This window comes from Staurois parvus, unplaced genomic scaffold (genome assembly GCF_062004578.1).
Source record: "Staurois parvus isolate SC_StPar_1 unplaced genomic scaffold, SC_StPar_1.0 ptg000420l, whole genome shotgun sequence".
Lineage (NCBI taxonomy): Eukaryota > Metazoa > Chordata > Amphibia > Anura > Ranidae > Staurois > Staurois parvus.
Genome location: NW_028318216.1, coordinates 1,032,930 through 1,045,330, shown reverse-complemented (window position 1 = coordinate 1,045,330; position 12,401 = coordinate 1,032,930). Strand labels below are relative to the sequence as shown.

Here is a 12,401-nt window from a genome sequence, read left to right as displayed (position 1 = left end):
TTTTGTCAGGAGCTTGGCAAAGAAAACAATGTAATAAAAAAGAAGCCATCAGTCTGAAATGACTGAGCCAGCCTTACAGTCTTCCAGTATTACAGTCTGGCAAAGGGCTGCTGTAAAAAAAACCCCTGCCACACGCAAATATTTCGACGTTATTATTCCTATTAAATCGTGTTTAATATGATATGGGAATGGGGAATTAATATTGATATTTTCATTATTATACTGATTATTTCTTAGTATAATGCTTATTGAGTTATTTACTTTTAATTAAAGAAACAGTGGAAACCCCTTGATGTAGCTTTATGCGCTACTAATAAAGTGCTTTAGTTAAATACATATAAAGGATCATTAAATATGAAATTTACTCGTATAAAAAATTACAAATAGAATTTACAATAATGTTTGAGAAAACTTAAAGCGGTAGTAAACTTTCTGAAAAAAAAAACAACAATCTCCCCCCTGCAAGGTAATGTCATAATTTGCTAGTATGCATAGCATACTAGCACATTACTAAAGACTTACCTTAAAATGAAGCCCTCCGACAGCACCCTGTCACCGTTGACAGGGCTTCCATCTTCACCCGGTCTTCCTTCCTGGTTTGCAAGCTCTGACCATTTGAATGGCCGAGCCACTATGATATCACTCTTACGCATGTGTACAAGAGCCTCGGCCGAGCGCAGTGCACATGTGCCGGTGACTGGCTACAGAAATAGTGAATATCTCCTAAACTGTGCATGTTTAGGAGATATTAATTATACCTAAAGGTAAGCTTTATTATAAATTTACCTGCAGGTCCAAGTGAGCACTACCACCTAAATGCAGATGTAGAAACATGAACAAAGGCAGGCATATCTGGAGTCCAGGCTGTGTGACAAACATGGCTTCCCCTATAGATGCTGTGGAGAAATGAGTGTAGATATGAAGGGAGAGGAAGTGTGTTATTCACATAATTACCAAGTGAAAAAAAAAAGGAAAAATACCTGAAAAAAATGAATGTAGCCACTGCATCAAACAACTGGAACACTGCAATAGATTTCAATGTTGTTTTTAGTTTTAGATATGGGGCATCATATAAATGCACATATAAAATACATGTAAGAGAGTTGTTTTACCTGCCAAAGAATTTGTATTTCTGTCCATCTAGTCCAGGGTTTTACATGTAGATGACAGTGTATATATATATATATATATATATATATATAAATATGTATATATGTGTGTGTGTGTGTCCACTGACTGGACAGTAAAAGAGCAGCGGTAGACTGATAGGGGTTTATTTACTAAAGCTGGAGCGTCCAAAATCAGACTCCCTTCTACATAGAAACCAATCAGCTTCCAGGTTTCATTGCCAAAGCTTCATTGAACAAGCTGAGGTTAGAAGCTGATTGGTTTCTATGCAGAAGGGAGTCTGATTTTGGACTCTCCAGCTTTAGTAAATAAACCCCATAAGGTCTCCCTTAAATTTTAAGGTCTACCTGACCTTGGCTTGGTATCAAGAGACCCCAAACTTTCCACTTCTTAATAGGTGATTTAACAATACTGATTGGAATATTCAAGGCTTTGGACATCTTTTTGTGTCCTTTTCCATCTTTTTAAAGTTCCATTACCTTGTTACGCAGGACTTTTGACAATTCTTTTCTGATCCCCATGGCTCAATATCTAGCCTAGTCAGTGCTTCCCCGTAAGAGCTAACAAACTCATTGACTATTTATACACTGACACTAATTGCAATTAAATAAGCCACAGATGTGGGACATTAACCTCTAATTGGCATTTTAAACCATGTGTGTGACCTTGTGTGTCTGTACCAAGGCCAAACATTCCAGGGTATGTAAACTTTTGATCATGGCCATTTGGGTGATTTCTGTTATCATTATGATTTAACAAGGAGCCAAACAACTATTTGATAAATGGCTTCATATGACCATTATCATTCAATAAAAGAGCATTTTCTGGCATGATCACTCATATTTTCAATATCAATGCCAAAAGTCCACAATTTCTGCCAGGGTATGCAAACTTTTGAACAGGACTGTACATACAGTAACTTACAATCTAGGTCCTTGGGCTCCTGGTTGCCAGTGCCAGTCCATCCCAAAAACACCATAATATACAAAAATAAATGAACAAGGTCAACCAATGACTCAACATTCAAGTACTGATTGAACTAGTTGCGTACATTCGTCAGCATTCTTTTTTTATTGCAATTGGATAATCATGACCCGTAGGAAATGTCATGCTGCTGATATACTTGAACTTTCTGCTGACATCAGGACAAAGCAAACTGTAATTTACATCTCCTCAAATGGCTTATTACCAGAGGTCGCAAGAGTTTTTCTTCTGCTTCTTATTACATGCACGTTTTTATATTTCAGTTGTTTGACCACATTGCTGAATGTCTGGCCAACTTCATGGAGAAACTAAACATTAAAGACCAGACGCTTCCTCTAGGATTCACCTTCTCATTTCCCTGCTACCAGACTAAACTAGATGAGGTGAGTGGAGATTAGTCCTACAATACTAAACTGTCTACCGGGACCAGCATACCCTCTGCTATGTGACACAGTTTTATTTGGGCTGGTTTAGTGGAATGAAGGAAAGGGAACCTGTATTCTCTTCAGGCATGTAATCGTGTACAGGAGGCCTATCTTTTTTTTTTTTTCACTATCCCCATTATCTGATTGTGTGTTTGATGTGAGCCAAAATTCTCATCACTTCACCATAATAAATTACCTCAACAGGTCTTCTTTATACCAGCATGCTAGTAATGTAGGTTGCTTTCCCTGTAAACACATTAAAACTACAATCAAAGTGTCAATTTTAATTAAAACCTCTATGTTTGAAAAGAGGCTTAAAATTCCTTGTGCGCAGATCAGACACTTTGGGGTTTATTGTTAAGAAATGTGCTTTGTGAACATCTCAAGCATTCACACACCATCATGAATAATTCCCATGTTTATTTTCTATGGTCGCCAGCTAGTGGATATCACAATGTAGTATTTTCCTGACATTCCTCAATCAGATAAGTACCACATTATGGCCACTAGATGGAGCTGGTGCTCATAGGAAATAAACATTAAAGGCAGATTACAGGAATTACTTGTGAAGGCTGGGCGAATCCACAGTAAGTTTTTTATAACTAGATCCCAATGTTTTGGACATAATTTATGACTGTGCCCTTCCAGGGTAAAGAGCTAATGCAGTGAAGCTGTTCAATTTCATCTTCACTGCACCAATCAAGCATGAACATTTTACAAAGCACGTTCTCCTTGTGTTTGAATGGGTTTCCTCCACACTTTAAAAACATACTGTGAGATTAATTGGTTCCTGTCTGTATTGGCCCTAGTATGTATGTGTATGAATGTGAGTTAGGGACCTTAGATTGTAAGCTCCTCAAGGGAAGGGATTGATGTAAATGTACAATATATTTAAGTTAAGTGTTATAAAAATGCCTGTAATAAATAAATCAATAAATAAATAAATAGGCAGCACAGTGGCTAAATGGTTAGCACTTCTGCCTGGCAGTACTAGAGTCGTTGGTTAGAATCCCAGCCACGGCACCACCTGCCTGGAGTTTGCATGTTCTCCCTGTCGTTGCGTGGATTTCCTCCGGGTACTCCAGTTTCCTTCCACACTCCAAAGACATGCTGGTAGGCTAACTGGATTCTGTCTAAATTGTCTCTAATATCTGTATGTATGAATGTGAGTTAGGGACCTTAGATTATACACCCCTTGAGGGTTAGGGACTGATGTGAATGTACTATATATATGTGTAAAGCTCTGCGTAATTGACGGCGCTATATAAGTACCTGAAATAAATCAGTAAATAAATAACTCCAAAGTAAGCTTTGGCTTTCCATTTGCTGGCAACTACATGGGTCTGGAGGGCTGAAGGTGCTCTGTGACCATTAGTTTATGACTGTCCTGCACCTCTCACTTGGTCTCAAAGTGTTGCAGTTCATTAGCCGGTAATGATATGACCATTATCTAGATGCAGTTCAGACTTCAGGCCTGTGTAGATGTTACACACAAGTGCACCCAGACAAGAAAGAGTGCCTCGTTTCCCAGTAAACCGGTTCCTCCATGTTTGAGTAAGGGCAGGAAGCAGTTTACATAGCGTACTGGCCGACAGCCAACCACTATCTTTTGTAATCGGTCTGCGTCAGTGAAGGTATGGTGACAGATAGAAACTTCAGAAATCTTAAGCTTTGCTGATTGCTTGTCGTTACTTGCATAGTCTCAAATGTATCTCAAGTATTCAAAATATCACATATCATATGTATAGGGAGCTTTCTCCATAGATGTTTCCATGGCTACACATCTCCTAATTAACAGCCTGCTATATATATGCTTCTTGTTATAGGATGCAACCTTGTAGAGGTCAACCCTAAATCCTGGGTAGACAAGAGTTTCTTTGAGCCTTGGTGGGGAAATTTACTAAAACTGGAGCACTCAGAATCTGGTGCAGCTGTGCATGGCAGTCAATCAGCTTCTAACTTCAACTTATTCAATTAAGCTTTGACAATAAAACCTGGAAGCTGATTGGTTTCTATGCAGAGCTGCACCAGACTTTGCACCATAGAGTTTTAATAAATAACCCCCTTGGTATTAAATTATTAAATTGTGCACAATGATGTTTTTACTTCCAATTTTGCCATAAGTTGTATAAAAGAAACCTTAAAAATAACAGCAATACACATTTGAGAGATTGGCACCATTTTTTAAAATACTTTTTTAATTAATTTATTAAAAACACATCCTGGTATAAAAGTAGAAAGCTAAATGGCAGAAATGCACTGATTTAGCAGTGAAGTTTATTTTGTATGATTCATTAACCTTCAACCACTGAGATATTCTGTTCCAGATGAAGATGATTGAGGGTATGATATAGCTGCCCATGATCTGTAATTGTTCTGTCTCTTTTCCTAGAGCATACTGGTAAACTGGACCAAAGGATTTAAGGCCTGTGGAGTGGAAGGAAAAGATGTGGTAACCCTTTTACGGCAAGCAATTAAGAAACGTGGGGTGAGTTCCCTCTACTTGGTTTACTTGTAACTTGTTTCCCTTATTCTAAGTATAGTGGATCTTTTCGAATGTTGGTGGAAATTGTTCTATGCATAAAATATTTCATGTAACTTAATCACTAAATTGAATCTGTGGCTAATCTATGGACATTCAAATATTTACATAAAATGAAGTAAATAAACATTAAATCACACTCTCTTTAGCTGCTGGCATTATGGAGCAATTCACCTCCAAGGTTCACAGTAGGAACACTGAAAGTGGTTGTAAGGGCATGAAGTTTTTTTTACCTTAATGCATTCTCTTAAGGTAAAAAAACCCTGTGATTGCTCCCTCCTAAATGCTTAATCTTGATCCAGGGCTGAACCCGAGAGCAGCAACACTGCTATATCTCCTCACTGGAGATTGGGGACAGCAACATGAGCCATTGGTTGCTGCTGCTGTCAATCAAATCCAGTGAGTTCAGAGCGGAAGAGGTGGAGAAAAGCCATGCTGTGTATGTCAATGGACCCACATTACCTGGCTCTGGAGCAAGCCTATGTGAGTGCCACCATAGCAAGCAGCATTTGAAAGGGAGGAGGAGCCAGGAACGCCATTGGGACCTCAGAAGAGGAGGTTCAGGGCTGCTCTGTGCATAACCATTGCACAGAGCAGGTAAGTATATGTTCATTACATACATTTTTTTTTTAACCTTTAGAATCACTTGAAGTCATTCAAGTCCTTCTCTCAGGCAGCTCAACTCTCCCTGCTCCCTTTTCTCAATAGTGGCTCAGCGGCTCAGCAGTCCTGCTCCCACCTCTCAACAGTGACTCAAAAACTCAGATCCCACTTCTCCCACCTACCAGTGCTTTTGCAGACTTCTAACTTTCTAATCTCTAATGTAAACACACAGCAGGTTCTTTGGGAGAGAATGCAGAGGGAACTGAGCTGCTGGGAGAAGGACTTTAAAGTGGTAGTAAACCTCTGGAAAAAAAAGAAATTAAAAAATCTCCTGCAAGGTAATGTCATAATATGCTAGTATGCATCGTATACTAGCACATCATGTAGGACTTACCTTAAAACGAAGCCCTCCAACGGCACGCTGTCACAGCTACAGAGGCTTCCATCTTCACCAGGCCTTCTTTCCGGGTTCGTGAGCTCTGGTCGTCTGACTGGCTCGGGCTGTGATGACGTCCCAGGCCATGGCACAATGCTCTGAAGGAATGGCACAGGTATGCCGTTCCTTCAGAGCACATGTATGGTGCACGTTTAGGAGATATTAATTTTACCTACAGGTAAGCTTTATTACAAACTTACCTGTAGGTAAAAGTTAAAAAATTGAGTTTACTACCATTTTAAAGTGACTGTCATTTCAGTGCTTGTCTGTAAAACTTGAGGATGAATTACCCCACAGTGCTTCTAATTACAGAGGTCAAAGAGCACTTGTTATAAAGCATGTTTACTAGTTACTAATATATACGTATCTGAATATATAAGTATCTGAATATCCATGCCCTGGCCGAAGTTACACTTTAAGGTATTTTTGCAGCCAGTCCTTACTGAAATAATGATAGAATTCATATTTAAAAACCACGTGCTTCAGTTCTACATTGTGACATCCTCTTCTCCCTAGATTTAACATTGCTAATACATGCAAATACAATTAATAATAATAATAATATTATTATTATGTATTATTAATAATAATAACAATAACAATAACAATATGTACAAAATATATGTATTAAAATAAGAATTTGACATGATAGTGAATATTGATATGTGCAACAAAACACATTACACTGTATCAAGAGTGACCCAGGAAAGGTATGTGAAATGCATAAACTCAGAAATTAAATGTATCCATTTAATTTTTGTACAGGATTTTGACATTGATATCGTGGCAGTGGTGAATGACACAGTGGGGACAATGATGACCTGTGGATTTGATGACCACAACTGTGAGATTGGACTTATTATAGGTAAGAAAGTATTTTTTTTAGTGTGTGTGTGTGTGTGTCCCTCCCTCTGTTATATATATATATATATATATATACAATACATATATATATATTATGCCAGGCTTCCAGCTGTTTTCTGAAGATTTACTACTTGCAGCCTCCCATCAGCTCTCTTAGTGTCCTCATGTTAATGACTGCGTTTTCACAGGTACTGGCACCAATGCCTGCTACATGGAAGATATGCGTCACTTAGATCTGGTGGAGGGTGACGAGGGACGCATGTGTGTCAACATGGAGTGGGGAGCATTTGGAGATGATGGAACACTGGATGACATTAGGACTGAGTTTGACAGAGAGATTGACATGGGATCTCTTAACCCTGGAAAGCAGATGTAAGTATCTTACTTTGTTTATGTATATACTATAAGTCCAGCAGCAGTTCATACTTATTAGACCTGAAATAAAATCAAAGTGCATCCCACCTTAAACTATAAATGAATGATAAATGCAAACAGAAGGCAATAGATGATATTCAAAAAATGCTAAGGAATGTAAATGCATTAATATTCAATTCATGAAAAATAAATATTGAGGTTTATAATATACTACACATTACTAAATGGCCATTTCATTATCTTATCTAGTAAATGTAATAATAATCACAAAACCTGTCACAACAATTGCAACTTTGCCACCCAGTGGCCATTTCATGTTATTACACCAAACAAAGTTTGGTAGCAGTTGCACAGCTGACACATGGTCTTGAGTGAGTGAAAAGGGTTACAATGTAGAAGATCATTTACTGTATTGTAATAAAAATATGTCCTGGTCACTCTGCCACAGTGTTATTAAGTTATCCCAGTGTTACTGAGGTAATAGTGAAGTGTAGTATAAAAGAAGAATCTATGGATTGTAATTTAAAACACACTGGCTAAATGGTTAGCACTTCCGCCTGGCAGTACTAGGGTAGTTGGCTCGAATCCCAGCCATGGCACATCCTGCCTGGAGATTGCATGTTTTCCTTGTGCCTGTGTGGGTTTCCTCTGGGTACTCTGGTTTCCTCCCACATTCCAAAGACATGCTGGTAGGTTAATTGGATCCTGTCTAAATTGGTCCTAGTATGTGTATGTATGAATGTAAGTTAGGGACCTTAGATTGTATACCTCTTGAGGGTTAGGGACTTATGTGAATGTACAATATATATGTAAAGTGCTGCGTAAATTGACAGCTCTATTTGAGTACCTGAAATGAATAAATAAAATGCATAATTTATTGGTTATACTGTCATGAGGGGTAACCAATCAGAAGTCAGATTTCATTAGTATAAATTGGATTGTTGGTATAAACAAAATGCCTTCTGTGCATAAGTGTGATAGCCTGATATAGCTATAGAAGATAACTCCCACTGGGGAATTGTTTATAGTCTTACTGCCCTCAAGGACTGGGAATGTTCTGAAGCCACAAAAAATGAACAAAAGAGTGCGCACCAGCCTAGTGCATTATTCCACAAAGTTTATTTAAATGAACATAAAGTGTACTCATAAACATGTGAATTAAAATTGCTCATCTCCTGCAGCTACTCGTCTGTACCCCAGTGGTCCTTGACTCAGCACAGTCCAGAGTACAGGGGAGTCTTTAACAGCTGACATGTTTCGAAGGAAACCCCTTCTTCAACAGAGCCAAAACTCTGATGAAGAGGAACTTGGCTCTGATGAAGAAGGGGTTTCCTTTGAATCGCATCAGCCGTTAAAAGATTCCGGTGAGGTCCCCCTGTATTCTGGACTGTGCCAAATCAAGGAATACTGTGCAACAGTGGAGTAACTTGATGATTGAATTTTAATTCACAGGTTTGTGAGTATAATTTATGTAGATTTTAAATAAATGCTATGGGATAATGCACTAGGCTGGTGCGCCTTCTTTTTATTTTTTTTTTTTTAGTTGAAAATTTGATTGTTGGTAGCTGACCTGTGGCTGCTGTAGAATGTTGCACATAACTACTCTTTGCACCATGTCCATGTAGCTGCACGGTGCTGACAGTTAGATCTTCTACTCTTTTTAGGTTTGAGAAGATGATCAGTGGGATGTACATGGGAGAGCTGGTCCGGCTCATTCTAGTCAAGATGGCCAAGGAAGATCTCCTGTTTGGCGGAAGAATCACTGCTGATCTATTGACCACTGGACACTTTGAGACACGCTATGTATCAGAAATTGAAAAGTAAGATCATCAAAATGACTTATTAACAAAACCAACTCAATGGGGTTGATTTACTAAAGGCAAATAGACTGTGCACTTTTTAAAGTGCAGTTGCACTCTGCAAGTGCATTTGCTCCTGAGCTTAGGGAATAAGGCAAAGCTTCGCTTTGCAAAGAATACCCAATCATGTGCAAGGAAAATAAAAAAAAATGCATTTTTGCTTGCATATGATTGGATAAAGGAAGTCATCAGAGCTTCTGCTCATTTACTAAGCTATGGAGAAACTGCTCTTGCAGAGTGCAACTGCACTGTACAAAGTGCATGGTGTATTTGCCTTTAGTAAATGAACCCCAATATGTCTGTTAGTAATGAAAAATTAAACCTTTTCACACACATAAAACTTTTTTTGGTTTTCTGGTCTTTATGCTCTATATTAAACGTCCTTTCAGTATTAAGCTACTTACCTTTGAAGTATATTGGAATGTTCTATTCTGTGTTTGGGGTAGCAGGTCATTGTTCACTGGATGTAATATGGATTTACTTCATTGCCTCCTTCTGCTTTTACAGAGATAAAGAAGGGATCAAAACAGCACATGCAATCCTAAGCAAATTGGGACTGGAACCTTCACATGAAGACTGTGTAGCAACCCACCGAATCTGCCAAATTGTGTCCACCAGATCTGCCAATTTATGTGCAGCCACACTTTCTGCAGTCCTGAGGCGTATTCGGGAGAACAAGGGTGTGGAACGACTGAGATCAACTGTGGGCGTGGATGGATCTGTGTACAAAAATCACCCCCAGTAAGTGTGAAGACTTCTCAAAGCTAGATACATACTGGTCAAGTGTAAGCATGGAGATAAGAATAGGCTAGGCCAGGGGCGGACTGACAAATCATGGGGCCCCCGGGCAATAGGGGATCATGGGGCCCCTGTGTCCTTGCCCAAACTCAAAAAAACCTATGAAAAAGGTACCAGGGTCATCTCATTGAGCCCCCTACTGACTCCGGGCCCTCAGGCAGTGCCCAAGTTTCCAAATGGTCAGTCCGCCCCTGGGCTAGGCATATACTGGTGGAATATGTTTGAGCAAAAAGGCCTAAATATGTAGAAAGGCAACAGACAGGGATTGATATTATGGGATGACACACAGGCCTCGGCCAGGGGGGATATAGTTGACAAAAATCCCTGGGGTAGATGATCAAGCATCTTTTAGATGCCTCTGTTCCATTTATGTTATAATATATAGCTGGTGGTGCCATGGTGGACTTATCCTGCAGGTTTAGTCAGTTCCTGCTCTCTGTAGATTACAGGAGGTGTTATACCCACTGCATACATCAGATAAATTCATTTCGTTTTTAGGCCTGTATTTAAGAAACATCTGTGTGGTTTATTTTTTGGTGCTTCTGCAGCCTCATCAAACCTATGCTTACGTCCAGCAGCTGGTCATAGGAGATGTTTGTATTCCTTTAATATTATACTTACCCGATTGGCTGTTTGGCGTTAGTATAGATTATATAGTTAAATAATTAGTCTGGCTGAAAAAAGACAAAGATCCATCCAGTTCAACCATAAAAAAAAAAAAAAAAAAGCTACACCCACAGCTGATGCAGAGGAAGGCAAAAAAACAGCAACGCATGATCCAATTTGCTCCTGCAGGGGAAAAAGTTCCTTCCTGATCCCCGAGAGGCAATCGGATATTCCCGGGATTAGCTTTATAAATGTTAGTATCCAGTTATATTCTGTGTATCCAAGAAATAATCCAGGCCTTTTTTAAAGCAATCCATTGAGATGGCCAGAACCAACTCTTGAGGGAGTCTATTCCACATTTTCACAGCTCTCACTGTGAAGAAATCTTTCTGTGTTTGGAGATTAAATCTCTTTTCCTCCATAAAGAGTGCCCCCTTGTCCTCTGTGATGACCTCAGGGTGAATAGCTCTACACCGAGTTCACTATATGAACCACTGATGTATTTATACATGTTGATCATATCCCCCCTTAATCTCCTCTTCTCAAGAGAGAATAAATTCAGTTCCAGTATATGATTATATATAATTCTCATCTCTAGTTCTCTTTATACAAAAGTTACACCTCAAATAATGCTAGGTCTTCTGTTTGTGGTATGATTTCTAATAATTTAGATTTACAGCAAACACATATTTATGAACAGGTCTTTTTTCAATTATATGGTTAGTGTTATAGTTTTAAATATATTTTTTAACTTGTTTTACATTTTTAGGTGTTTTTTTTTTCCACCAAAAGTAATTATTTAAAAAAATGAAGTAAAAGGCCAGAGGCAGATAGTAAACCTTCCATGGTAGACACCTAGCTAAGTCTGCATTCTATTTGTAATTATCTGCAGTTTTGCCCGTCTGCTTCAGAAGACTGTTCGCCGACTTGTACCTGACTGCGATGTTCGATTCATCCGTTCGGAAGATGGCAGTGGTAAAGGAGCGGCCATGGTGACAGCTGTAGCATACCGATTGGCTGACCAGCGTCACGAGCGTGAGAAGACTCTTGAATCTCTGAACTTGAGCAATAAGCAGCTTCTAGAGGTCAAGAGACTCATGAGAGTGGAAATGGATAGAGGCCTGAAAAAGGCAAGTCACGATGAGGCCACAGTGAAGATGCTGCCCACATATGTGCGGTCTACTCCTGATGGAACAGGTAAGGTGTTTCCACTCCATGAAAGTGTTTTGTAACCGTAGAGCAAAATTTTTATATTATTTCAGCTTACCAGTCCTAAGATATGATGGCTGCATTCGTTTTTCTGTAGGGTTTTAGTTTTATTTTTACCTGGAAATTGTAAATTAAACATCTTGTCTTAGGGTGGCTGCACTAATTTCTCTACTGTATTAATAGAGAAGTCGTGGTTGTCACCTAGGTTGCTCTACAAATTTGGACTATAAACATTTCCCCCCTCTCTTCATCTCCTTCACATGGGGACATTGGAAGTTTAGAGAAGATGGCATGCAAGAGAAGATAACATTCTTTGTGATTTCGATTCAGTTTCAGCTTAAAGTATAACTAAAGGCAGATTTTTTTTTTAGTTTTAGATAGAGTGAAGAGAGAGAAGAGGGATTCAAACCCCTGTTAGCTTTTATTGCTGTCTGTGCCTCCATTTGGGAGAGTCGCCCTCTTTATTTGTCCTGTTTACCATTATCATCAAAAGTGAAAGTAAAGAAAATCCCAAATTTTGGGTTGTCCCTAGAAAAGTAGTAGAGTGGAAATATTGCAATGGGGCACTAGTT

The 12,401-nt window shown here is 39.0% G+C and overlaps 1 protein-coding gene across 1 annotated transcript in view; it reads left to right on the top strand.

Annotated features, from left to right (window-relative positions):
* LOC149454690 (hexokinase-2) overlaps window positions 1–12,401 on the top strand; it is a 68,050-nt gene that overhangs the window by 37,928 nt on the left and 17,721 nt on the right. Inside the window, exons 4-10 of the mRNA XM_089687168.1 lie at window positions 2,376–2,495; window positions 4,930–5,025; window positions 6,884–6,983; window positions 7,171–7,354; window positions 9,022–9,177; window positions 9,724–9,957; window positions 11,513–11,817. Of these exons, the coding sequence (XP_089543294.1) occupies window positions 2,376–2,495; window positions 4,930–5,025; window positions 6,884–6,983; window positions 7,171–7,354; window positions 9,022–9,177; window positions 9,724–9,957; window positions 11,513–11,817 (1,195 nt within the window). The remainder of the gene's footprint in view (window positions 1–2,375; window positions 2,496–4,929; window positions 5,026–6,883; window positions 6,984–7,170; window positions 7,355–9,021; window positions 9,178–9,723; window positions 9,958–11,512; window positions 11,818–12,401) is intronic.